The sequence below is a fragment of the Sphaeramia orbicularis genome, chromosome 17, assembly GCF_902148855.1.
Source record: "Sphaeramia orbicularis chromosome 17, fSphaOr1.1, whole genome shotgun sequence".
In the NCBI taxonomy this organism is placed as follows: Eukaryota; Metazoa; Chordata; class Actinopteri; order Kurtiformes; family Apogonidae; genus Sphaeramia; species Sphaeramia orbicularis.
In genome coordinates this window covers 54,315,058-54,342,943 of record NC_043973.1, presented here as the reverse complement: position 1 = coordinate 54,342,943, position 27,886 = coordinate 54,315,058, and the positions used below count along the sequence as shown (strand labels likewise).

At 46.4% G+C, this 27,886-nt stretch overlaps 2 protein-coding genes across 4 annotated transcripts; one reads left to right on the top strand and one right to left on the bottom strand.

Moving 5' to 3' along the window:
* Nucleotides 1–521: 521 nt before the first annotated feature.
* On the bottom strand, nt 522–11,231 carry fastk (Fas-activated serine/threonine kinase). The gene is made up of 11 exons (XM_030160366.1): nt 11,061–11,231; nt 5,938–6,736; nt 5,537–5,858; nt 5,230–5,417; nt 4,987–5,135; nt 4,658–4,874; nt 4,414–4,573; nt 3,578–3,669; nt 2,745–3,426; nt 2,537–2,651; nt 522–1,564 (listed from the first exon to the last, which is right to left on the bottom strand). Exons 2-11 carry the CDS (start codon nt 6,695–6,697, stop codon nt 1,478–1,480), a joined length of 2,772 nt encoding a protein of 923 aa, XP_030016226.1. The 5' UTR covers nt 6,698–6,736; nt 11,061–11,231; the 3' UTR covers nt 522–1,477.
* A 264-nt stretch (nt 11,232–11,495) lies between these two features.
* Nucleotides 11,496–27,031, top strand: LOC115437185 (AFG3-like protein 2). Of its 3 annotated transcripts, XM_030160369.1 has the most exons (18): nt 11,498–11,738; nt 12,684–12,783; nt 12,875–12,943; nt 13,707–13,766; nt 13,797–13,858; nt 14,303–14,455; nt 16,817–16,891; nt 17,060–17,184; nt 17,280–17,553; nt 17,876–18,013; nt 18,761–18,914; nt 19,004–19,111; nt 19,185–19,310; nt 19,912–20,022; nt 20,816–20,931; nt 22,076–22,276; nt 22,361–22,555; nt 25,257–27,031. In XM_030160369.1, the coding sequence occupies exons 1-18, from the start codon at nt 11,652–11,654 to the stop codon at nt 25,503–25,505; spliced, it is 2,403 nt and encodes an 800-aa protein (XP_030016229.1). In that variant the 5' UTR covers nt 11,498–11,651; the 3' UTR covers nt 25,506–27,031. The 3 variants fall into 3 exon arrangements, with proteins under 3 accessions (XP_030016228.1, XP_030016229.1, XP_030016227.1); XM_030160368.1 differs by having other exon boundaries at nt 11,496–11,738; nt 13,707–13,858; nt 17,063–17,184; XM_030160367.1 differs by having other exon boundaries at nt 13,707–13,858.
* Nucleotides 27,032–27,886: the final 855 nt, after the last annotated feature.

The window sequence follows — 27,886 nt, the reverse complement described above, 5'->3', positions numbered from 1 at the left end:
TTTTTCCATTTTTGACTACACTTAGTATATATTTTGCACTGCATTTTTGGGAGTGCTGACGGCAATTAAATTACCACCTTTTTTTTTTTTTGTTTTTTGGCACCTTCAACTACGCCTATGGCGTTATTTATTTATTTTTTGAGCAGTTTGGAAAAGAACCCCGTGACGACCCCATTTTAGACAGAAACGTCCTCAGTTAAGCAGAACATCCGCTAGTATCAGGTTCTAAAGTGTGAATATATGGGTCAGAGTTCTGGATCAGAGTTCTGGATCACTCTGGTCTGTATGTGGAACCTGAACTAAAAGGATTGGACCCTTTGGCGGGCCGGTTCTGGCCCACAGGCCGTACGTTTGCCCCCCCGCCAGAGTTGGCGAATGTTTGCACTTTGTCTAAACAACAGTATCTGAACAGGAGGAGCTTTGAAGCCTCATGCTGGTCGTGGTGTGTCTGTACCATCAGTAGATGGCACCGTTTCACACATGAAGGCATGGACGTAAACACAAGAACCACAGCACACGCCTTCAGTTTCAGACATGTTTTATAGATGTTTGATTTGATAGAATTATCCAATATAAACAAACTCTGTTCCAACTGTCAGTCCGTCACCTGACACTGCAATAAATAATCTGACCTCTGACCCCACAGCCCGCCTCCTGTGGCCAACACATACACACACACACGCACACAGTTACCATAGTAACAAACACCCCCCACACACCAGACAGCCAGAGAACTACAGTACCCATCAGCCCCTGCTGTCGTTGTCGTCATCATCATCATCATCATCATCATCATCCTGTGGTTTTATAAAACAGTCCACACATGCATGGTCAACACCACGGTTACTAAATGTTATTAAAAAAAAAAGCCCCACCCCCCGCCCCGCCCCCTCCAGGCCAGAGCACAACACCGCCTGCACTGGTTTAAGGAGCAGTCTGCTGTTTCCCATCTCAGAGGGTCAGTGAACGCAGCACGGCCTCAACACAAAACACCAACACTCATCAGAAGACCACGGAGACAACTCTTCCCAGGGTGCATTTAGGGACAAAGTTGTATTTGACATAAAAATTCCATATTTCTTCACTATTTAAGGCTTTGTTCTATTCGGGCATTTTCAAGAACCAATTTGAATATTTGAGAAGTCTGTTTCTTCCAATTGTACATTTTTGGAACACAAACCTGACACAGTAAAAAGTGATGTTTGAGAAATTTGTCTGAGCTTTAGCCTCTCCTGTTTCCACAAGTCTAAGCAGGCCTCAACACCATGGCAACAGGCGCTGAAGCTCATGGGTTTTGTAGTATTTGGGAGAACCGGTCAGAACAGCGGAACACTCCTTTAGCAACACCAACACATACAGGATGACGGACAGTGACCTCTGACCCCAGGATTCAAACTACCAACCGGGATGTTCCTCATACACACACGTCTGTGGGTGTGGTCCCCGGTGTGGGTGTGGCCATGTGGGTGGGTCTCTGTCATAGCGCCACGTCCAGCAGCTTCTGGTGCAGATATTGTTTGACCTCGTCAATGCCGTTCAGTTTCTCCAGCTCATGGTAGGGCAACTGGGGACGACAACCACAGGTTATATATATACACACATACACACACACACACACACACACACACATATATGTATGTCTATATATATATATATATATATATATATATATATATATATATACATATATATGTCACAGTAGAGATTGAAATCCAGTAGGATTCGTAATCCTACTAGGAGGACTCGTAATCCTACTAGGACAGATTGGAATTTTAGTTTGTCCTAGGACAAACTAAAATTCCTATCTGTCCTAGTATGATTAAGAATCCTACTGGATTTCAATCTCTACTGTGATATATATATATATATATATATATATATATATATTTATATATATATATATATATATATATATATATATATATGGTAGGGCAACTGGGGACGACAACCACAGGTTATATACACACATCTATATACACACATATATATACACATGTACAGGGTGGCCCAGAAAAATGTATACACACTTTAAATAATTGTAAAGTAGACGTTTATGAAAATTCATTTAATTTTCCAAATGTAATAGAATTTCCAAACATCCTTTTCTTGTTTTGTCTGTTCCACCTGTTATCAAACTGATGACCATTCTGGTCCAGACTCTGGAAGTCTAGTGGTGTGAGGTCTGGTGAACTGGACAAACAGGTGGATTAGACGGAGGGGTTTGGTTGAATACCCTCCACGTTGACCAGACTTCACACCACTAGACTTCCAGAGTCTGGCCAGAACAGGTGGAACAGACAAAACAAGAAAATGATGTTTGAAAATTCTATTACATTTGGAAAAATCAAATGAATTTTAATAAACACCTACTTTACAATTATTTAAAGTGTGTATACATTTTTTTGGGACACCCTGTGTGTATAAATATATATATATATATATATATATATATATATATATATATATATATATATATATATATATACACACACACACACACACACACACACACACACACAGCAGGGCGTGGCCTGACCTGCAGGATGACATATCCCAGCAGCCTCAGGTGCCGGTCCCTCATGGCTCTGGATCCGACCAGAACCTCAGAGTTGTGACAGTAATGCCACTTATCGTTGACCGACATGATGACCCTGCACCGGAGGAAACACAGCAGCTGACAAACCTCTTCTGGCTGGGAGTCTTAGGCCTGCTTTCAGTTGCTATAGTAACCCTAGTCAGCTCACCTCCTGATTGGCCGCTGCTCCGCCGGGGCGGTGTCGGTGTTGGTCTGGTCGTGTTGCGGTGACACCCGTCCTCGGTCGGACCCCTCGCCATATGTCACGCCCTCATAGAACCCTGGTAGCTCACAGTCCGCCCCCTGTCCCCCTGCTGGTCCTGCCCCCTCATCCTCCAGAATCTTCCCGATAGAGAACTGGAACAGGGAGTCCGGGGGGGCGGGGCCTGCAGGGCCCGGGGCACTGGGCGGGGCCAGGCCATCGGACGGCGGGCTGCTGAGCGTGGAACTATCCTGGCTCTCCAGAGAGTGCTCCTTGGCCAAACCCGAGTAGTACTCTGCCGCTGCCGCCGCCGGGCCAAAGTAGGGCCCATAGTCCAGGGGGCCACCGTTAGCGCCGGGCCGGGGGAGCGCAGCGGCCACCGCTGGTCCTGGAGTGCCGCGGACGTGGTGAGGTAGGAAGGTCCGGGGCTCCGCTGCCCCTCCTACTGCCTCGCCTTGACATGTCTGCTCGGCGCCATCCTCCAGCGGCGCAAACGGAGAGAACTTCTGGAACTCTGAGGTCACCACAGTAACTGCACCATCGACAGGTTTGGACGCCACAGTGCCACAGGATGGAGGAACGATGTTGAGACCAGGACCGTTCCGGATCGGTAGAACTCGACCAGAAGAGTCCATCCACAAAAGGAAGTCTGGAACAGAGAGACCACAGCCGGACCCTGATCAGAGTACTGGTGCACTGATAAGAGTATTGGTGCACTGATCAGAGTATTGGTGCACTGATCAGAGTATTGGTGCATTGATCAGAGTGTTGGTGCATTGATCAGGTTGACGGATCGGTACCTGTGTAATATCCTGGGGCCAGGACCTCATCCTGTTTGTAGTTCTGTTCTCCGACCAGCTGACGCAGTGCCTCGGCCACCAGACCTTTATAACTGACACACACCAGACAAAGACAAACAAACCAACTCTGAACCAGAACCAGAACCTGGAACCAACTCTCAACCTAGAACCAGGGAACCAACTCTGAACCAGAACCAGGCTCATGTTGGGGAAAAAGTGGAGAATTCAAACCAGTTGAACCCGGTAAGTCCAGTTCAGTCCTTTTAACAGGGGAACCCTCCTCCTGTCTGTCCTCTCTCTCTCTCCTCCTGTCACTCGCCCATCCTCAACAGTCTGGTTTAACTCCAGGGTTAAACCTGTTAAAGGTCGTTTTTCATTCCACTGTCACCAAGTGTTTACTCCTGTTGGTTTGGTTTATTCTGTTGGATTATGTTGGTTCTGTACATTGTTTTAACAGTCTGGTTTATTCCAGCTCTGAATGGAAACAGTCATCAGATAACTACTGTTATGATGTGACATCGTATCAATAACATTTGATGATGTGACGTCGTATCAATGGACTCCATGCACAGCCCCACTACTTCCTGAATTTCAGATGGGTCCTTTATTTCCTGTCTTTCATTATTGGACACACGGAGTAATCCAGGTGTGCCTAATTAATCGGTAGTCACAATAAGAAGTAGCAGACACACCTGGATTAATCAGTGTGTCCAATAATGAAAGACAGGACATAAAGGACCCATCTGAAATTCAGGAAGTAGTGGGGCTGTGCATAGAGTCCATAACATGTGATGACTGACTGACTGAGCCAGTTACTCGTGTGCTGCCGTGTCTACCTGTACTTGCGGTTGACCTCGTCGGCAGTCAGCGCGTGGTCAAACATCAGGACCTTGTGTACATCCTGCAGCCTCGGCCCAGTGTAGTCGCGGTACTCTAGCTCCACTGCAGCGTCCAGCAGAGACAGGTAGCGCCTGACGATCAGAGCGTAAGGGCTGTCTGCAGTAAACGGACAGAGACGTCAGGACACGCCCCAGCGATAAACCCACCTGGACTGGTGACGCTAGTTACTGGTGCACTGACTAGTGACGTTGCTAATGAAGGCAGAAGAGAAGACACGATGCAGCACCAGGCCGGGGAAATGTCCCAGCTGGAATAGAGACATCAAGATGTTGACGGTGGCAAGCGGCGAGCTGAGTGCCTTCAGCTCCACCACCTCCTCCAACCGAGAGAAGAACTGCTGCTCATTGGACGGACGGTAACTCATCCTGCTGAATGGGAACACCAGCTTCTGGATCACCTGAGGACACAAAGGCATCTGAGAGTCCAGCAGACGTACAAACACTTCATTACTGTGCTGCAGCGTGGTCTGGGTGGTACGTCCACTGGTGTGGACTCCAGGCCTTCCTTACCTTACTGTCCAGGTACTCGGCTTTCTTCACTAGGAAGTCTGCGATGGTGTCCAGCAGCCGAGTCTCCCTCAGGCGGTGGCGAGCAATGTACTTGGCGATCAGAGCCATGGTGTACGGTGTGATGCTGTCCACCTTCTTTGGCAGCTCCTCTAAGGACATGGTGACAGGGGTGAACAAAGATGAGACAGACTTTTCTCTTCAGGAGAACATTCAGAGTCTGAGTCCACCCTGTCCATGCTGTACCTGCCAGGCTGCTGATGAACCTCTCCTGGCGGTTCTGGTAGAACAGGTGAGAGCTGAAGATTAACTCCAGACTCTTGTTGCTCGCCTCTCGAGCACACGCCGCCAACATCTCATCCAGAAGCGCCATCTCCTGGTCCCGGACGCCGCTGACACTGGACAGTGTGTGTTTGACAAGACGCAGGATTTTCCTGCAGATTGTGGACACAAAAAGAACATTATATTTACATATGTAGTAACTTCATCGATCTGGAGTCTACATTATACTCAGCTTTGACAATGAATATTAACACTGATCAGTTTGGGAAACCTGTTGGCCAGCAGTTGTTCAGGATTTGGTGGTGTGTTTGCAATAGCGGTGGCACCCCCGCTGGCAGCTTCTGGTGGCTGCAGTGACCTCCACTTGAGTCTGTAATAGGACAGAAGCAGGAAGAGTGTCTGCGGGTGGCGCTCTCGCTCCAGGTTCTTCTCGAGTCCCGCCAGGCAGGCCTCAGTCAGGGGGTGCTGGCTGCCCGGGTGGAGCTTCATGCTGGAGCTGAAGACCATCGACACGTCCTTCTGATTAAACTGATTCAGTCTGGACTGAGACTCCGCCTCCAGCACCTGGACCACCTGAGAGTCACTAGGAAGACCTGCACACATTAGAATGAGCCACGATTTAGTTTTTTAATGGACTAATAATGTCTTTGTCTGACTTTTTTCACAACTCACCAAGCGCTGCCACGGCGTACAGACAGTTGACGATGCTGAAATTATCAAACTTGGTACAGTCATTGACAATGGCACTGCAGAGTGTCTGGAAGTCCTGATGCTCCAGGATGCTCCGCCCCTCACCGACCTCCCCTCCTCCCGCTGAGGCGGCGTCGGTAGTGCTGTCATCATCCCCACCAGGCCGTGGTGGTGGTGTGGCCTGCAGCAGCTGTCCGATCTTCTGCAGGGCGACTGGGTAGTGGTTGTGGGAGATCTTTGCGGGGTTCTGGGTGACCCAGCGCAGCACCTCGTCAGGTCGCCGCGACCGCTCGATCAGACGCTTCATGGTGAAGAACGTGTCATAACTCATTTTCTCATGGATGAAGTTCCACGTCTTCTTTTTGGTGCCTGTGGCACCTCCTCCTGAAGTTCCGCCTCCATAGGTGTGGGGGTGGGTGTGGTGCTGGTATTGGGGGGGCATGGGGGGTGGGGCCATGTGTGTTGGCTGGGGGTGAGGGTGGTAGTGGGGGTGGTAGTGTACACCCCTGTGGGCATCAGGCCGGCCCTGGTACAGCGGGAAGGCTGGGGGAGGCGGGGCTGAGTGAGGGGGTTGAGGAAGGTGAGGGTGAGGAGCCTCGAGCACAGTTAGCCCCGCCCTCCGCCCAGATTTAACTCCTCCCCCTCCCCCTGTGGTGCTGTAGAGGCGGGTGGCATACATGGTGAGAGCGGAGAGGCGGGGGGCGTGGCTCAGGAGGCGCCACCCAGTGGACAAACACAGCATAGTCCAACATCAACACCACCAGGAGTTAACACAGCACACCTGAGAGGAGACAAAGACAGGTGAGGAGAGGAGACAGGTGAGGAGAGGAGACAGGTGAGGACGGGAGACAGGTGAGGACGGGAGACAGGTGAGGAGAGGAGACAGGTGAGGATGGGAGACAGGTGAGGACGGGAGACAGGTGAGGAGAGGAGAGGAGACAGGTGAGGACGGGAGACAGGTGAGGAGAGGAGACAGGTGAGGACGGGAGACAGGTGAGGAGAGGAGACAGGTGAGGACGGGAGACAGGTGAGGAGAGGAGACAGGTGAGGAGAGGAGACAGGTGAGGACGGGAGACAAAGACAGGTGAGGAGGACAGACAGGTCTTCAATGAGCAGAGACAAAGATAACCCTAACCCTAAGTCTCCATAAATTTCCATGTCTTTCACTGACACTGAAATGTTCATCATCATATGATTCATCCATGAACATAATAATTGAGCTTTGACATGTGTTCACTGTGTGTGTGTAATAATTAGGGCTGGGTAAAAAAAAAATCGATTTGATCGATCTTAGATCAATTTCATTTTAATTTTGCATAATCGACTAAAAGTGGATGAGATAAATTTTTCAGAGCACCTAACCCTAACCCAAGCGTGGGTGGCTCCGTCTTGTGAACCCCTGGGGAACACGGGGCGTCGTGGTCTTGCTCTCCAGGGCTCTGGCACAGAAAAAATGTGGAGGAAGGGTGGGGACAACCCCTCCGCTGGAGGTCTCGAACCCGCAGTATGAAGGAACTGGAGGTTCTCCAAGGCGAGTCGCGGAAGCCGGACCTTCTTGGAACAATAACTTGGATCCATACTATCACCTATGGCTGAGTATGGAGTTAGAGGAATAGTAAAGCAACAATGACCGACCGCTACGCTACCCCCCAACACCACCACCACCATTAGGGCCTTTTCCACCGCAGGAACTTTGTACATTACTCTGAACTTTCAAAGTTCCCGGTGCGTTTCCACCCAAAATTACCCGGGTAAATGACTTTCCCCCGGCCCCTAATCTACCCCGAAAAAGTTCCTGGTAGGGATGTAGTACTTTCCAGATTACCAGGAACTTTAAGGGGCGGAGCTGTGTGCTGCAGAACACAGAGTGTATTCACACCTGCCTTGTTTAGCCAGTTTAAAACGGACCAGAGTTCGTTTGCTCCCTTGATTCGGACCTTTTGGGCTGGTGTGAATAAAAACCACCGAATCCTGTTCCGGACCAATCATGCGAACCGAGACCCAGCTGAAGAGGTGGTCTCGGCGCAGTTCCATACGAACCCTGGTGCGGTTCGTTTGAGGTGTGAAAGCAGCCCGGACCCACGCAAAATGTCCACGATTCTCTCCTTTCACTTTGGACTGAGCTTTAATGATACCGCTCATTTCTGTCCAATGGATGAATGACCTCAGCACACGTGGTTTTGTTTACAGATTTTGGTCCACTTACAAAAATGTACAGTGTGAATGCGAACCGCACCAAATTAAAAAAAAAAAAAAAAAAATTGGTCCGGACCAAAGCAAGTGAACTATCGGATTTTCCTGGTGTGAATACACCCTGAGTCGTGGACTACACTTACAGCGTTTCCGCATTCTGTTCACCCGCGCAATTTAATTAATTCATTTAATTTCCACAAGCTTTGTATTTTGATAATTCGGAAAATGGACCAAAAGAGAAGCTACTATAAGTGGACGGACGACGAGGAAATTCAGACGGACTTTGAATCACTGACAAAAAACGAGCGAGAATCGAGTAAAAGCAGTCGGAGCAAAATATAAGACACAAGCCTAAAGAAATACGTGGAAAGAAGAAGAAATGTATGCAGGATTAAAAGAAACTAAAGGAGCACAACGGTCGCAGTGGATCTGACTGTGGAACAAACCAATGGTCACAACAGTGAAGTCCGGTTAACCTAATACTAACTGGCCAACAGTCTGACACTAAACCTAAATCTGGGAACTGGATGTATACGTGTTGTCACCGTGAGCTGAACACTGATTTATTCTGTATGTTTTGTGATTTCCACCTGAAATGGACCGGACGGACTCGCCTGTTTTTCTGAACCTGCGGCTCGTTTGTGTCCTGGTCCATCGTCTACTGCTGTTTACAACAGCCCAGGTCAGACAGGTCACATGTCACATCACACTGTAGGAATCTGTCATCATGTGTTCTGTTATTCATTTTAGCATTTTTATCACTTTTCCTGTAGGACAGCGAAAAAGGGACCGGGACCATGGAGTTCCAGACCGGCTGTCCTGGACTAGCTGGACCAGACCCTGGTCCAGAAGCAGAACCTTTCACACATGTTTATTTCCCTTTTAATCTCAAGGCATCTTTGTTTTTTTTGTTTGTTTGTTTGTTTTTTTACACCTTTTGTTTTGTTTCAATTTTTAATAAAAAAAAAATCTAACCTAATATTGTCTGTTCATTTACAAGGCATCAAAATATGAGTAGAGTATAAGTACTTCTATAAGTAACATGCAGTCAAATTAAATGCAGGCATCCGAGTAAATCTGTCCGACTTCAGGTTGAACCTGGACTATATCTGTAAAACAACAGAAATGAAATAGAACCATCCATCACACTTAAAGTTAGATGTGATTGAGTTTAAGGAAGGAGAAGTTGAAAATACTTGTTCTACCATTTTTAAATACAAATTAAGGATCTGTAATGATGATTAACTTAATTTAAAATGTATTCCAGATGGATTAAGTGATTCAACAACCAGTAAAACGTTAAACCCAACCCATCCACTTCAGTACTGTGTCATTTTATTGTGCTAGAGGTTAGTTTGTGAATGTACATGAACAGGACTACAGTTTCTGTTACTGCTTCCTCATACACCATCAACCAGATTTGAATAAATTACTCTGAACTTTGGGGTGCAGTGGAAACACAATTACCAGGAACTCTTTTACCCCAAATAAGTTCCTGGTAATAAAGTTCCTGGGTTTTTGGTGGAAAAGGGCCTAATCATGGAGCGCAACCCCACTCCCACTCCAATCACAGAGCCCCCCCCCCCCCCCAGTGAGTAGAAGCCACCAGCCATAAAACAGAATAAAGATGACGAAGAAGTCCATTCTGGGCCACTGTAGAAACATGGACATGTTTCTGTCTTGTTCATAATTTAAGAGCAGATTCAGCTGTTTACTGCTGAAATGTGATATTTATTTCCTTTCTAATATGAATATTGATACCAGTATTGATGTGCTGCATGACTGTGGTAGTCAAATAATATGGTTCCAACTCAAAATTGTACTTTGGTATCACTAAATTAATCTGAATCAATCAATTGATACTGAATCAAATCGATATTGGATCGAACTGAATCAAATCGTAATTAATCGATTCAGAACCTTATGAATCAAAATCGATTATGGAAATTGGCCATGATACCCAGCCCTAGTAATAACACTGTCGTGTTCAGTGTTAGCCTAACCCTAACCCTAGGGTTAGCCTAACCCTAGCCCTAACTTTAGGGTTAGCCTAACCCTAACTCATGCAGTTGGTTTGGAGACAGTGAGTGAATTTGTGTTCAGCTGTTCGTATCGCCACTTGAACTGCATGTTGTGACAACTTGTTCGAGTCTTTTATTAATAACACATTAATAACATGTTAATAACACAGACACAACCTGATGTTATCTGCCCCTCTTCACAGTTTCTAGTAAATATCACAATTTGCGATGACTTTGTTAAGCACATACATTTGTCTCATTTTCCAGTAAAAGACATGATCACCGGTGGATGTGGTCCAAATACTTTAGAAGATAAGAGGTTAAACTGTGGAGTAGCTCTGTTGAAACCTCTGATATCAACATGAAACACATGACCCGAGCACCAGCTGCTTCATCTGACCATGAAGATCAGAACCGCTACAAAATGGACCAATTGTAGCTGTGACACAGGTATTCACTGGGAGTTAGTGTTAGGTCTGTGGTCTAATCGCCATCTATCAGGTGACGTCACCAAGCTTTGACATCATCAAATACATGTGAGGACGTAACACCGCCAGTGACGTCTCCAGGTTGTTTTCTGACGCTGTTAGCTTCTCTTTTAGCTGCTAAGCGACTACTGACAGGAGGCTAACGAAGCCGTCACCTGACGCACGGCCACCTGACGAACACAGCGGACCTACGTGACGCACACAGCGGACCTACGTGACGCTTCAGTAGCGGAAAAGCCCGGTCCAGTCGCGCAAACGGAGCGCTGAGCCCCCTGACAGCTGAGACTCATACAGCTGAGCCGTTAGCCTGTTAGCCCAGTCTGTCCTCCAGCACAAAGCCGGTCCTAGCCGGTCCTGTCACGGCTCGGCTCAGCTCAGCTCTGTGTAACAGCGGCTCCGGTACCTCATAGTTCAGGAACACCGGCCGCTCCGCTCTGCTCAGACTGCTGTGGCCCTTCACCGTGTGGGTTCACAGGGAAACAGGCAGCGGTCAGCTGCTTCATTCCTCCACACAGCCTGCAGCCGCCATGTTGGACTACCCGGCATGCAACAGGAGACAGAAGAGGGGGAAGGGAGGAGGACAGCAGCGCCACCTGTCGATGAGAATGACAAAACATTCCGATTAAACTTATTTCATTTGATAAAATCAGAACGACAAGGTAAACTAAGATAAACGTAATAATACGTAAATAGAATAAAAGTGATGATCAACAAAATGCTTAAAGACTGACATAAGGACAGACCATGACAGAAAGACCATGACAGACAAACAGGCTGATATATAGAATTACCTGAAAAGCTTTTCCCGCCTATGACGATAGGAGGCGCGACAACGACCACAAATGTCAAAAAGTTGAAGAAGAAGTGAACAGCTGTAAAGATGGCGGTGGAGTGTAATTACAGAACAGGGCTTATAATCAAACACCACTGCGTACTTTGAAACCCCGCTGCTGTCCTTGGGTTTTTGTTTGTGTGGGCGTGAGTCGGTGTCCGAATGGCTCACCGCTACCTGCGGCTGTCTGCCGGCAGCAGGGCCGTCCTCCGGCTGCTGCTGCCCTCCAGCACTGCAGGCAGAAAACAGGTAACGGCTAACAGCTAACACGGTAATACATAACTGGACGACAGTTAGCAGGCTAACAGCTAACACGGTAATACGCAACTGGACGGCAGTTAGCAGGCTAACAGCTAATGAGCTAACAGGCTAATACCCATAGATATACGGATACCAGACGATAACTAACCAGCTAACCTCTACGGTGGTCAAAGCTATCTCGAAAACTGAGGCTTGTGTCCGTGTGTCGACGCCCTTTGTTTGACCTGAGTAATCTGCGTCAGGTGAACTCTCACCGACATCCATGATGTGTTTTACAGCTGTGACATGTACGTGTGTTTTCTGTTCAAAGGATGAACTGTGGCTGCTGATTGCTTGAATATGAGGCTGTTCCCTGATCATACAGATCATTACGACTTTTTTGTGTGTTTTGAGTGAGTGACATGCATGTGATTCCCTGTCTGTAGTTTTTCCCCTTATAACTGAACCACTTTCAAGAATTAAATCTTTGTTGTTCAGTAGAGCGGATAAAATGATAATGAAAATCATCATGTATGTATGTCCTCTACATGTCCTTTGGCTTGACTTTATTCACATCGTCAGCTCAGACATTTCCCGTGTCAGTGTCTGTTTAGTAATTTTCACTCGTGTTTGTAGATGTCGAAAAGACATTTTATGAGAAGCTGCACAGTTATTAAGAAGTCATATTGTGATTATAGTTATTTGAGTCAGGTCATTTGGTTTGTTGTGGGTCAGTCATGAACTCCAATACTACACCGGCTCAAATTGAGTTCACCCACTTTAACCTGCTTTGACCAAGACCACTCCGTCCATAAGTGCTGACCCTGGCATCCACCTCACATCCACTGAGCTGGATGATTGATCAGTTAACTGAGATAAGGGATGTACTTGAACACAACCTGAGCTGACTACACTGATTTGCTTTTACCAACTCCTGATTCCTTCATGTTTCAGCTGATGTTTCAGTCCACTGCTGGACAGGCAGTGAGGGGGCAGAGCCTACTGAGTGACCTGCTGGGAGCCTACAGGAGGCTGAGTTCCAGACCACCCAAAGGTGATGCTGTACCTGTACAGAAGGGGAGGGGCTGAGCATGCTCCATTCAGTCTGAGACATGCTTATGTGATTATTCTTTCTTTTTATTCAGGTTTTGAAAAGTATTTTCCTGACAGTCAGAAAACAACAAAGAACAATGAAGCTGAACCTGCAGCCAAAGGTATAAAACTGTATGATGGAAAACTGCCAAAAACAGCTGAGAGCTAATAGTATTTGCTAGTACTACTATCTATGACCCCGTTTACATGTGTACTTTTACTGTCTACGACCCCGTATACATGTGTACTTTTACTGTCTAGGACTGTGTATACAATTGTACTTTTACTGTCTATGACTCGGTATACATGTGTACTTGTACTGTCTAGGACTCCGTATACATCTGTACTTGTATGGTTGGTGACAGTCTGAGGGTCAGGGTTAGGGCTGGGGTTAGGGTCGGGTTGGGGTTAAGGTTGGGGTTAGGATAGGGATTAGGGTTGGGGTCGCGGTTGGGGTTGTGGTTAGGGTTTGGGTCAGGGTTGGGGTTGGCGTCGGGGTTAGGGTTGGGATTGGGCTAGGGTTGGGGCTATTCTCCATATACAACGGAGTTTGGATTTTTCAATGAGTCCATGACTAAATCATCACTGAACCCTATGGAAATAGATTTCATGGTCATCAGAAAATACAAATCAGTTAAAAGAAGCGAGTCTGTTTTTGATTTGTCAACCTTCTCACTCTGCTTCAGTCACAGTATTTTCCATAAAAGAAGGAACAAACAATGATCATTTGAAGCCTTGATTGATAAGAACAGTGTGTTTCCATATTTTCAGCAGAAAGTGGGTTTGATTTACCATCTGCATCAACGCATCATCAGCTGGTCTGATTGGTTCTGTTCTGATGTTTGCACCCTGTTTTTATTTTCACACAATGACTGTGACTGTCAGAGACCAAACCTGCCAATGCCCAGAGGGCTTCTGGGAAATCAGGAGGTGGAGGAGCAGGTGGAGGAGGAGGAGCAGGCGGAGGAGGTGGAGGAGGAGGAGGAAAACGGGGAAGTCGGAAAGAGGAGTCCCACTGGTACAGACGCCTGGAGAAGGTCAGTGTGAGCAATGGCCAACAGCTCCACCTCCTGGAGTGTGTGTGGGTGTTTGTGGGTGTGTGTGAGTGAGTGAGTGTGTGTGTGTGTGTGTGCGTAGGATATTTGGGCTGAACATGGCGTCATGTGGTTTGGTTTTTGTCATGGCGTTCCTATGGCGACCGTTTGTGTTTCAGTCGAAGTTATGCTGTAGTCGTCCTCTCCTGTCATCGTGGATACAGGTCTTCTGTCTCCTGGACCTTCTGTCCTTTGTCTCCTTCCTTTACATCCTTTTTTGACTTTGTTTTTATTTGGTCCTATCTGTCACATGTTTGTGGTTTAATGGATAAAGTTCCACCTGACTAGACCTTTTCTGTGACTGTCCTCAGTGTTTATGGACAATGTCATAGTCTTCTGGTCCAGTTCTACCTTTCTGCGCATATCACAAGTGTGTCTCTTTTTCAGGGAGACTTTCCGTGGGAAGATAAGGAGTTTCGGATGTACTTCCTGTGTGGTGTTGCATTCTGGGCGACTGTCGGCTATTACTTCTTCATCAGAGACGGAGGCAGAGAGGTCACCTGGAAGGACTTCGTCAACAGCTACCTGTCCAAAGGAGTGGTGAGGACGTCCACATCCATCTGACTGAGATTGAAGTGATGTTTATATGAAGAAGGAAACACTGGGGAAAAATAAAGCAAACACACTCAAGTCCAAGCAGAAACCTCCTTCAAACATTAACAGTGTTGGGTAACGCTTATTTCCATCTGAGCTTCATCTGAACTCATTGTCCAGTAGGTTTTACAGTTCAGCTCTACGAACGGACACATGCTTCAGCTTTAATGCACTTTGGGCCTGATTTACTAAAGGTTTGCACATGTAAAAACTTGCCCAAACCTGACTGCGCATGCAAAAACACATTGAAGCTTATGTACTAACAAGACGCGCCGAGGTTTCCCCCTCTCAAATGGGCAAAATAGCTTACGCAACCCATTTAGCGTGTTTGCCCTGATGAATATGCAATATGGGCGTTTCTGCCAGAACGTGCAAAATTATTGGGAGGAGTAAATGCAAATATTTATTTAGCGCATGCAATGTGATTTACCAAACCTGAAAACTGATTGCAGTGGCTGGTTTTGCGTCTATGTTTAGCACATATGAAAAGCAGGTTTGAACTGGCATAGCTTCACACAAAACTGGCTGCAGTAGTTGTGGCAAGGAGGAGGCATAGGCACAACCAAAGGCAAAGCAGAGAACCAATCTGTTCTGATCACATCAACCTTTCTGGAATGACGGAAGAAAAAAAAAATAATTTGAGACATATGGCCCCCCACTTCATGGGCCTGCCCCCCATGCCCAGTTCCACCAGTGGCACATCACATTAGGTAGGACCCGACTCCTCAGAAACATCTCTCTCTCTTTGTCTCGCGTGCGGCGTGCATGCAAGGGAGACCAAATGGGATGGGTTCTAGAGCTGCACAATGAACACACACACACAAACAGCGCTGTCCACGGTGTTGTGACTGGACTGCTGAACCAGCTATATAAGCAGATGGGGTTTTTTTTGTTTTTTTTTATCATGCCCACAGATTTAAAAGTTTTCGTTCACCATGCAGAGCGACATGAAGAGAGAAGGTATTTATTTCACTAATAACACACTTCACCACTGATTAACAAAAACAGAGAAATTCCCATTCACCCCTCTGTGTGGGGAAAAAGAGCAACTTCATATTTATGAGTGCTGGTCTATCCCAGAGCAACTTTTACAGCGTACTGTCTCCATGACGACAACCAGTAGCGCACGCAAATTCTCATTTAATTAGGCCGGTCTCGAAGACTTTGCGCCTGTTGTCATTTGTGCAGGCAATCTTAGTTGATCACCCCTGACACGCAAATCAATAGCACTCGCATATTTTAGTGCGAGCAAGCACATTTGCGCCCGTTATTTTGCAATCTTAGTAAATCAGGCCTTTTGTCTTCGTACAGATTCTAGCTGTTAAATCCTCTTGAACTGTGACCATAGGCTGAATCTAGGGATGCACAGATACCGATTCCGGTATCAGGTATTCATCCGATACTGAGCACGTCTACTAATACTCGTACTCGTAAAAGCGCTCTGATACAAACACACCGATACCACTTGTGCCAGTGTGACGTTCACAGTTAGATGCAGCAGGTACATACGCGGCAGAGGAGTGATGTCATCAATGTGGAGATTTAACTAAAGAAATGACGGAGACAAAAGTAACATTAAATACACAGACGGATACGGATGCAGCGTTCTGTCCGTCCTCTGCGTACATTCCGTATGTAATTCTGTCTGTTTTCCAGAAGCCTGCAGATGCGTACCCAGAGCCATATAAAGATCATCATATTATCTTATATATGAAGCTCTGTTTCTACCCAGATATAGAAGCAGAACCAGTGGGAACCGTGGAGGTAGAGGATCTGTTCAAAGAGCGACTTAGTTAGAGAAAAACTACTGACAGATTTAGGACAACTACCCTCAGCAATGTCAACATTAGTATCACATTAGTGTTACCTCTGTCGTCTACACGTTTATTATTACTGACTTTCTTCTTCTTCTTCATTAAACTTTACTCTTCTTCATGGTATTTGTCCAGTATGGTTAATTCAGAGCGGTGCCCTCTGGTGGATTGATTGACAAACGCTTATTCCAACACATTAAATGTCAGTAGCAGCACTTTGTTCCAGTCAGACTAATGACAACGACAATAAAGCACATTTACAAATGGAACTAAGAACTGGAATGGGATTATTAAGTACAAGTGTCGGTACCTGGTATCTGTAAGTACTCAAATGGAAGTACTTGTACCTGTACTGGGTCTGGAAAATAGTGGTATGGGTGCATCCCTAGCTGAATCTAATCCTGAATCTGCAGAATTTAAACCTGTTCAACTGCCTATGTCTTTGTCTAAACTTTACTAAACTAAACTGTAAATGTGTGGTTGTTGTGTTCAGGTCGACCGTTTAGAGGTGGTCAACAAACGATATGTCAAAGTGGTCTTCGCTCCTGGGAAGACACCAGTGGATGGGGTGAGTTATGGACAAAAACATAGCGTCAACACAAAACAGACACCACACAAACATTGGACAGGATTCAGTAAATAAGGAACAAACAAATACGGACAGAGTTGACAAAGATATTAACATTCTCCACTGTTCTTTTGGCGTCCCCGGTTCCATATTGGTTCGGCTCTTCAGCAGTACGTCTGGTTCAATATCGGCAGCGTGGACACTTTCGAGAGGAATCTGGAGACGGCGCAGTATGAGCTCGGCATCGAGGGGGAAAACAGGGTGCCTGTGGTTTATTCGACTGAGAGCGACGGGTCAGAACCGTGTCGGATCACACCCACATCATCAGGTACATGTTGATCCAAACGCTCCGGTCGCAGTGACTAAATGTGCCACCTTTCCTCTCCAGAACGTTCCTTCTGAGCATGCTCCCCACGGTACTCATCATCGGCTTCCTGCTGTTCATGCTGCGGCGGGGCCCGGCAGGGGCGGGGCGTCCCGGGCGGGGGATGGGCGGTCTGTTCAGTGTCAGCGAGACCACCGCCAAAATCCTGAAAGACGAGATCGACGTCAAGTTCAAAGACGTGGCGGGCTGCGAAGAGGCCAAACTGGAGATTATGGAGTTCGTCAACTTCCTGAAGAATCCCAAACAATACCAAGACCTGGGAGCCAAGATCCCCAAGGTGAGGGGCGGGGCTATGCTATGGCGACCTGACCCAAGGTGGTGTCAGGTGACAGGTCTACATTGATTTAAACTACTAACCACATATAGTTGTTTGGAGGTGGAACAAATGTTTGACAATGTTGTAAATGACCTTGAGTTAGAATCAACTGTCAGATTAATCAATAAGTAATCAATAAGTAAAGACACTAATAAAGTAAAGATCACTGAACATCAAACTAATCAGCAGATATTAATGGTTTTATCAATGACTGAAATGCATGAAGAGAAAATAAGGCACGACAAACATCTGACAAACATTGTGGTTGTGTTGTTGTGTTAAGGGGGCCATCCTCACCGGTCCTCCTGGAACAGGTAAAACTCTTCTGGCCAAAGCGACAGCAGGTGAAGCCAACGTTCCCTTCATCACTGTCAACGGATCGGAGTTCCTGGAGATGTTTGTAGGCGTCGGCCCCGCCAGGGTGAGACACACAGACACACATACAGACACACAACAGACGCACAACAGACACATACAGACGCACAACAGACACATACAGACGCACAACAGACACATACAGACGCACAACAGACACATGCAGACGCACACACATACAGACACACAACAGACACATACAGACGCACAACAGACACATACAGACGCACAACAGACACATACAGACACACAACAGACACATGCAGACACACACACATACAGACACACAGCAGACACATACAGACGCACAACAGACACACAACAGATGATACAACAGGCAGTAGAACAGATGATAGAACAGGCGGTAGAACAGGTAGTAGAACAGATCTTAGAACAGGTGGTAGAACAGGTGGTAGAACAGGTGGTACTGCAGGTGGTAGAGCAGATGGTGGAACAGGCAGTAGAACAGATGGTAAAGCAGATCTTAGAACAGGTGGTAGAACAGGCAGTAGAGCAGATGGTAGAACAGACCTTAGAACAAGTGGTAGAACAGATGTGTAGAGCCATGATGAATTCCAAACCTGAGGTTAAATCAGTGGATAATCAAAGACCTAAAGCCATATGAGTGTTCTACCTTCAGTCAAACCACAGTAGAGACACGTTCCACTTGTTCTACTCAGGCTTTTACCGCCGTGTGTCTGTGGCGCCACCGTCTGAACGACTGTATGCTGTCGTCTCCCACGTTCCTTAGTGGTGGAACAGCAGAACAGACCGTGTGTTCGTTTGTTCTCAGGTCAGAGATCTGTTCGTCATGGCGAGGAAGAACGCTCCCTGCATCCTCTTCATCGATGAGATCGACGCAGTGGGACGCAAAAGGGGGCGGGGCAACTTTGGCGGCCAGAGCGAGCAGGAGAACACTCTGAACCAGCTGCTAGTGGAGATGGACGGTGAGGTTCCACCACAGTCCAACCCTAACTCAAATGTTGGTTGCTTGAGTTGCGTCTGAATGTGGGTTCTGGTCTCACTGATCCCTCAGGCTTCAACACGGCCACCAACGTGGTGGTCCTGGCTGGAACCAACAGACCAGACATCCTGGACCCGGCTCTGATGAGACCGGGGCGCTTTGACCGGCAGATCTACATCGGTGAATGCAACGCCACTGCGCAACACAAGACGGTCATTATGTCCACGTCAGGCTGACTCTGTTTGTCTCTCAGGTCCACCGGACATCAAGGGACGAGCGTCCATCTTTAAAGTCCACCTGCGTCCTCTGAAGCTGGAAGCCAACATGGACAAGGACGCTCTGGCTAAAAAGATGGCGGCCCTCACACCTGGTTTCTCTGGTAACGCTTGTGTACCATCAGTCCATTTGAGTAAACAGTAAAGGGTTTGTCTCTAGGTGTAGTATGTATGTATGTAACTTTATTTAGGTGGGACAGTGCACATGAATGAACACATTTATACATTCCATTTCACTATAAACGTAAATATGCCGGAGTTAGCATCAGTGCTAATTTTCATCCGGAGTCCCCACTTAATAAATAACAGAGATCTGTGCAATACAAAGCAAGTGGTTGGTAGTGAGGCCCCAACCCACAACCCGAAGGTTCTGGGTCTGGTGCTGAGGCCTCAACCCACAACCCGAAGGTTCTGGGTCCGGTACTGAGGCCTTGACCCACAACTCAAAGGTTCTGGGTCCGGTGCTGAGGCCCCAGCCCACAACCCGAAGGTTCTGGGTTCAGTGCTTAGGCCTCGGCCCACAACCCAAAGGTTCTGGGTCCGGTACTGAGGCCTTGACCCACAACCCGAAGGTTCTGGGTCTTGTGCTGAGGCCCTGACCCACAACCCAAAGGTTCTGGGTCCAGTGCTGAGGCCTTGACCCACAACCTGAAGGTTCTGGGTCTGGAACTCACTCGTGATGGCGTTTCCTGTTTCGTCCTCCAGGTGCTGACATCGCTAATGTCTGTAACGAGGCGGCTCTGATTGCCGCCCGCCATCTGTCGGACGCTATCGACCAGAAACACTTCGAACAGGCCATTGAGAGGGTGATTGGAGGTGAGGAGGCTCTGCCCACATTTCAACACTATTATCTGGACTTGTACTACTCACATTCCACAGACTGGTTTTACCCCCCCGGCCAAAATGGCCGGAGGGGTATTGTAATCATTTTGTTGTCTGTCTGTCTTTCTGTCTCTGTGTCTGTCAGTCCATCTGTCTGTCTGTGTCCATCTGTCTGTCCGGCCATCTGTCTGTCCATCCATCTGTCCGTCCGTCTGTCTGTCTGTCCATCTGTCTGACTCTGTGTCTGTCTGTCCATCTGTCTGTCTGTGTCCGTCTGTCCATCCATCCATCTGTCTATCTGTCTCTGTGTGTCCATTCATGGTCATATTCTCATTCTCTGCTCCTCATTTCTCCTGTGTTTCCATCTGCAGCAGTAGAATATTGAACAGGTGACCTTTGACCTCCTGTTTCCAGATCACATGTCCTTGTGCCGTTCTAATATCTGAGGACTTTCACATATAAATATGGATGGAATCAGTTTGACACAAAGACAGTCTGATGTCAATTATAGGGCAGTGACTTTGACACAGTCTGACACTAGATTGGACCGAAGGGGATTCAAAGTGAGCAGACGTTCTGTTCCTTTGAATGTATCTGAGCTGCATCATGTTGTGGTTTTGTTTTAGCCTTGTGTCTGATTTCACCCTAAAAGGATGAAACAATAACAGGTGGAGATGACAGGAACTGACCCCGACTAACTTCCGTCATTTCTGACCGTTGTTCTGTTGGTTTTCTGTCACGAAGACGGAGAATTTATGCATAAAAGTCAGTCTATGTGATGTTTCAGGTCTGGAGAAGAAGACTCAGGTCCTTCAGCCGGAAGAGAAGAAGACGGTGGCCTATCACGAGGCAGGACACGCTGTGGCCGGATGGTTTCTGGAACACGCCGACCCTCTGCTGAAGGTAAAACCCACCCAGCGGTCCACTGGCCCAACAGTCCACTGGTCCAACGGTCCACTGGCTCACTGGTGCAACAGTCCACTGGTCCAACGGTCCAATGGTACACTGGTCTAACAGTCCAGTGGTCCAATGGTCCGCTGGCCCACTGGTTCAACGGTCAACTGGTCCAATGGTCCGATAATCCACTGGTCCAACGGTCCAAAGCACCAGAATGTACATGAATATATGTAAACTGGAAAATATTGATGATTGTTTTTTTTTAAATGAGAAAAGATGCATCTGAAATAGGCTGCAGAAACACCAGGGTCCATGAAGTCGACTAAAATATGGTATGGTTTTGACCAGTTAAGGTTTGGATTTAGTCACAGATTACCATGTGCTTCATGATTTTTTTCATTTTGTTGATAATTTGATGTATTTTGAGAATTATGTAGTTAATTCTTACACATTTTTGGACTGTTTTGTTCCTTTTCAGGTCTTGTGTGCATTGTTTCTTCATTCTTCTTGGTCTGACACAGGGTTCTAGTGTTCTCCGTCGATGACGAACCTCATTTCTGAGGCTCTAAAATACACCATAAAGCAGGGCTCACCAACCCTGGTCCTCCAGGTCTACTGACCTGCACGTTTTAGACCAGGGGTGTCCAACCCTGGTCCTCCAGGTCTACTGTCCTGCATGTTTTAGACCGGGGGTGTCCAACCCTGGTCCTCCAGGTCTACTGTCCTGCATGTTTTAGACCGGGGGTGTCCAACCCTGGTCCTCCAGGTCTACTGTCCTGCATGTTTTAGACCAGGGGTGTCCAACCCTGGTCCTCCAGGTCTACTGTCTTGCATGTTTTAGATGGATCCTTCCTCCAACACACTGGATTTAAATGATCAGCCTATCATCAAGCTCTGCAGAAGAAACGACCGTCAGGTGAACTGGAAGAGGAAAAATCTCAAACATGCAGGACAGTAGATCTAGAGGACCAGGGTTGGACACCCTTGGTCTAAAACATGCAGGACAGTAGATCTGGAGGACCAGGGTTGGTGACCCTTACCATAAAGTAAACATCTATTTCTAGCCCTGTTGTCTTCAGGCCTTGGTAGTCTGTGTCTTCAGTTGGCTGTGAGACATCCCATGATGCCGTGCTGTCCTTCACCTATGCAGGTGTCAATCATCCCACGGGGAAGGGGCCTGGGCTATGCTCAGTACCTGCCCAAAGAGCAGTACCTGTACACCAAGGAGCAGCTGTTGGACCGCATGTGCATGACCCTGGGAGGACGAGTGTCTGAGGAGCTCTTCTTTGGACGGATCACCACCGGAGCCCAGGACGACCTGCGGAAGGTCACGCAGAGCGCCTACGCACAGGTCAGAGGTCACCGGGCTGGACATGGATACAGGATGGGGTCCTACAGTGGAACAATGCTCAGGGCTGTGTGTGTTCTGCTGCAGATTGTCCAGTTTGGGATGAACCCGAAGGTGGGTCAGGTGTCCTTCGACCTCCCACGGCAGGGAGAGATGGTTCTGGAGAAACCATACAGCGAGGCCACGGCTCGGCTGATCGACACTGAGGTCCGAACGCTCATCAGTGAAGCGTATCAGAGAACACACCAGCTGCTGAGCGACAAGAAGGCCGAGGTGGAGAAGGTAGGAGTTGTAGTTCTAGTTGTAGTACCAGAACCGTGGGTCCATGGCTCGTGGTCCCGAGCCGGTTTTAGTTCTAGTGCCCCCTACAGATGTTGATGCCGTTTCCATGTTTTGTTCTTTGTTTTTTATTTTTTTGTCATGTTTTTTTATGTTTTTACATCGAGTAAAAATAAAATGAGTTGAATCTGATTCTTATCCATTGAAACATGTTTAATCTCATATAAAATGAAATCAGGTTGAAGATGATTCGTTCCATCCCTGGTGCTGGTTCTAGTTCTGCTCAGTTCCCTTACAGCAGTGATATTAATCCATTTTAAAGTGAATTCTTCCTTGTCCCACATTTCCCTCTGGTCTCCATAAACTGTAAATGCTCTGCTTGGGTCTGAATTCTTCATTAATTCAACTCCAGAGGTCCAACGTTGAAAATGCAGAAAGATGAAAATAATTTGACCCAACAGGCCTTTAGATTACACCTTGGCTGGGCCGACTAACGGTGTGCCCAAATTAGTGTCCCCAAATTAAAAATAAAAAAAGGCCAGAGCAGAGTGTAAACGAAAGTATTGACTCACTCGCCCCTGCTTTTTTCCTCCCGTAAAACACATCGGTTATAATATACAAGGCTTGTTCATAACGACAGAGAAAACATTGACAACAACACATATGTACCGAACAGGAAAGCACAAGTATTCATGCTTCCCGCAGAAGTCATATTTTGTGATAACGTTAGCACAAACACAGAATCCAAATGCAGAACTCCGACAACAAAAGTTAGTTCCAAAAGGTTTATTGTTCACACACAGGTGAAAAAATATAATGAGTGACAGAATCTTGAGGATAATGGTTGGGGATTTTCTCCTCAGATTCGTCCTCCGGATCGAGGGCAGCAGCCCGTCTCCCCGAGCGGTGTTAGGAGTCTTTTCCCCGACTGGGGAAAAGCAAAGGGAGGTCAGGGACGGAAACAGGTCATACACAGGCAGGCTAACAATCGAGCAACAGGACATAAGGACTAGGCAAACTCACGTACCGGTAGTCAGGGCGAGAAGGTCAAAACCAGATCAGATGAGGCAGACAAAAACCGACAGGGATCAGGCAGAAGACGAAAAACCGAGGAATCCAAAACAGGTCAAAAAACAGGCAAACAAACGAGGTCAAGTACGCTGGTCTGAACTACTGGAGTTACAAACTGGCGACTGACAAGGGGAAAAGACAGGGTTTAAATACACAAAAGGGAGGGAAGACAACTAGACACAGGTGAAGCAAATTAGGGCGGAGACAGGTAATCAGGACAGAGGTCAGGATGAGCGGGGAACAGGAAGTAAAGACGACAGACAAGACACATGAGGGAAAACTTAACAAAATAAAACAGGAAGTGACACACAAAACATAAAAGACAGACAAGACCAGACTATTGTCTGGCAGCAGGTATGACATATTTGCGCCGTTTGATTGGTCTAAATCACCCGTTTCGGCCAATGAGAGGTGATGAGAGCTTGGAGATTGACTCGTACGTTGTACGCCAAAGGTTTTCTCTCAACAACCATGCCTTGTGGGCGACCTATAAGTTCAGGCCGCTCACATAACAAACGCAGTGAAACATATGACATATGAATTATCTGCCTGCATGCAGTCCTGTGATTTTGGAATTAAAATCAGCTGGCCATATGCTGATCAATACTTCTGGAAATTAGACTTGTGGAATCCATGCCTTCATACTCTTGAATATATCTGAAATAGTCTGAGAAAACAGGAATTACTGTTGAAAAATCTAATCCCGCACCCACCCCCTCCGCCGATTCCAGCATCTGATGTGCCCAAATTAAGGTAATCTAAAGCCCTGCCCAAGATAAAAACAATTTCAAATATGCAGCAAACCAGAAAAAAATGCAACAAATACAAGAAGAAAATGTTGTGAAAATGGAAAAAATTAAAATGATGTAAAAGATGAAACAAGATAAAAAAAAACAACGAAAAGACACGAGACAAAAGTCATCTAAAACCTGCAAGACGAAGACACTAAAAATACAACAAAATGAAAATAGTGTAAAAGACGCAACAGGACGAAAAGAATTTAGAGGAAGCAACAAGACAAAAAAAGAATAAAAAATACATTTAAAGCAGTAATTTTTTTTTTTTTTTTTCAAAGGAATTCTTCCTTTTCCCACATTTCCCTGCAGTCTCCATAAACTGTAAATGTTGTGCTTGGGTCTGAATTCTTCATTCATTCAACTCCACAGGTACATCTTCAACCCTCTTTCTGAGTAATGACACCAGAAAGGTGGTTTGGAGCACTGGCCCTTTAAATGCACAGGAGACACTTCAGGCCCCGCCCCCTCCAGGTGGTTGGCTGTGCTGCTCTGTCTGTTTTCAGTCTGGACTACAACTGTGGCTGCTGACAAACAATCAAGAAGAAATACTGGAGAAATGTTGGTCTGAAGTCTGGACCTTATATGTGCAAATGTGGAGACGGAACTAGTTATAGATGGAACTAATTAAGAAGGAATTCAAACAGGTTGTAGAAATCCACTGGATTTAATATACAAACGAATCTAAAGATAGTTTTGCAGCAGCTGGAGGGTTCAAATTCAAACTGTATGAACTATTAGGGTACAAATACACAAAGAAATGAACCACAGACTAAGAAAAGTGGGTTTAGACAAATATGAACCTTTAAGAACCCTGACCTTGGTTCTCCATCCCACAGGTGGCACTGCGGCTCCTGGAGAAGGAGGTTCTGGATAAGAGCGACATGCTGGAACTCTTGGGGAAACGTCCGTTTGCAGAGAAGTCAACGTACGAGGAGTTTGTGGAGGGAACGGGAGGTGAGGACGAGGACACAACGCTGCCGGAGGGTCTGAAGGACTGGAACCGGGAGAGGAAGGAACACCCGGAGAACCAGGAGAGCCCGGATGAGCAGGTGGCCCGGCAGATCTCCAAAGGAATGCCCTTCTAGAACATCCAGTACACCAAACCTCCGCTACAAGACATTTTCACAGGTTCTGTCCATCCAGGTTCTATAGCAGAGCTCTGTGTACAGAATGTTTTCATCTAGAACCATCACATGAACTCTACATGTGCTTCTAGAACCTATTTTCATATGTTGTGATCTCAACAAACCACACCAGCTGCAGAACCGATGCAGATACATATTCAGCACAGGGTTCTCCGCATTCTGTAGAACCACCCTGCTCGGCTCTAAATCATTTCAATGTAGAATCTATTGGAACCCGGTCATTACCACTTAAAACTCTGACAACAGCTTGAGAAGTGTTCTATACACCATAACACAGATAACTTCTGGTGGGTTCTCAGGTGACATTTGGTCGATCAGAACCCTTAACTCTGGAAGCGGTTGTAGAACCTTCTCTAGTGTGTTCTGGTCTCACCTGTCAAACCGTTCTTCGTGCCAATGTAGAGAACACTGTCTGAGAAATAGAACACTTCCATTAGAACTCCTCCACAGAGCTCTAAAACATTTCTATATACTAATATAGAAAAGTGGAACCTTTTAGAACCGTGTGAGTCAGGTCTCTAGAAGTAAAAGAGGAATGTTCTAGAAGGGACTGTGTTCTGATCCCATGTCTCTATCGGGAGTTCTACAGCTTCCTCAGAACTGTTCCCATTTGTTCTGCTCTCACTGAACAGCAGCCCAACAGAACCCTAGCTGCATCCTGTAGAACCCTCCTGAGTTCTAAAAGAATTCTATGTAGAACCTAACACTGTCTGCTGTAACGCATGTTCTATTTTCAAACTTTTAATAGCAGCTTTAGAACGTAGCCCATAGAGGTATTTACGTTCTCAGCCCATAGAGGGTTCTTGGTTCTCCAGTGTGTTCTTTGTGATGTTCTGGAAGTCAAATGCTACAGATTTAAGGTCTTGAATAGAACAGGCTTAGACCTGTACTGTCAGAGGTTCTATAGTTCCATCAGAACTCGACAGGTGTTGGTAGAACCATTAGTTCTGTTCCTGTTGGTTCTACATCCCTTTTCTGTAGAACCTTGTCATTCAGAACCCTGCCGTTGGTTCTCAGCGGTGTCGTGGAACGTTGTGTATCCAACATCTTGCTTCGCAGTCGAGGTTCTCCAACAGAACCTCCTTCTTCTGTATTTATTTATTGTGGTGTGCGCTGTTGGTTGAGGCTGCGTAGCCATGGTAACTGGCCATCAGAGCTGCCGGGGTGTTGATGGTTACGGGTCGGTGTCAGTCAGCGGGCGCACGATGCTGTGAACGTGTCATAAATGTGTTGAAATAAAGTCTGACGAACATCAACTATCACTTTCAGGAACATCATGAAACCATTAAAGGTTCTTGAACAGAACCCAAGTGTCAAACCATTTTTACTGGATGGAGACCAGACTGATTTATTTATTTGAAGGTTTTTATTCCACATTGTTTTTGTTCTGGTTTGTTTCACACGGATGAACAGATGTAGAACGTCTCCATAAGAAAGAAGAATAAACATATTTTTATGATTTAAAACATTGACCTGGTTCTGTGTCTACGCCATGGAGTGGAGTCGGACACATTTACAGTCACCGAGTCCAATGAAGAGCAAGAGCCAAACGGAAACAAGACAAAAACCAAATAAACCACAAAAACAAATGACAAAAATAAACAACAAAAACTAAAATGACAAAAACATAATAAATGACAAAAACTAAAACGATAAAAACTTAATAAAGGACAAAAATAAATGACAAAAACAAATGACATAAACGACAAAAACAAACGACAAAAACTAAATAAATGACAACAAAACTAAAATGACAAAAACTAAATAAACCACAAAATAAATGACAAAAATAAAACAAATGACAAAAACAAAAACAACAGAAACAAAATAAATGACGGTTAGGTCTCTCACTGTGGTAACCAACCGGGTCTGTCACTGCGGTAACTGACTCCATGAACATAGCCTGCTCATTGGCAGGTTTTCTTTAAGACACCCCAAGTTTCACCTGATTCGTCCCACTGACTCCTCCCACATCACACACGCAGTCAGACGTGGATTGTCCGCTCTAACTCCATCCCATAGATGCAGAAACACAGTGAACACACAGTGCTTTGTTCTGACTGAATCCATGTGCTAGCGTTTCCCCTCACATAGGTGAAGCTTCTCTCCTCAGCAGCAGTGTTACATTTTCCACTGAATACCTTTGTGTTCTCCGTATGCTTCCATTAGAACCTCTGGTTCCACTGGAATGAAATAACTGGTACTCTTGTTGTCAGCAGTTGCCATGGTGACTCTAGGTGTGGGGACTCCATTGATGATGGCTTTTATTGTGGTTCATGGACGCACTGAACTCTGGGTAAGCAGACTAGGGTTAGACTGGG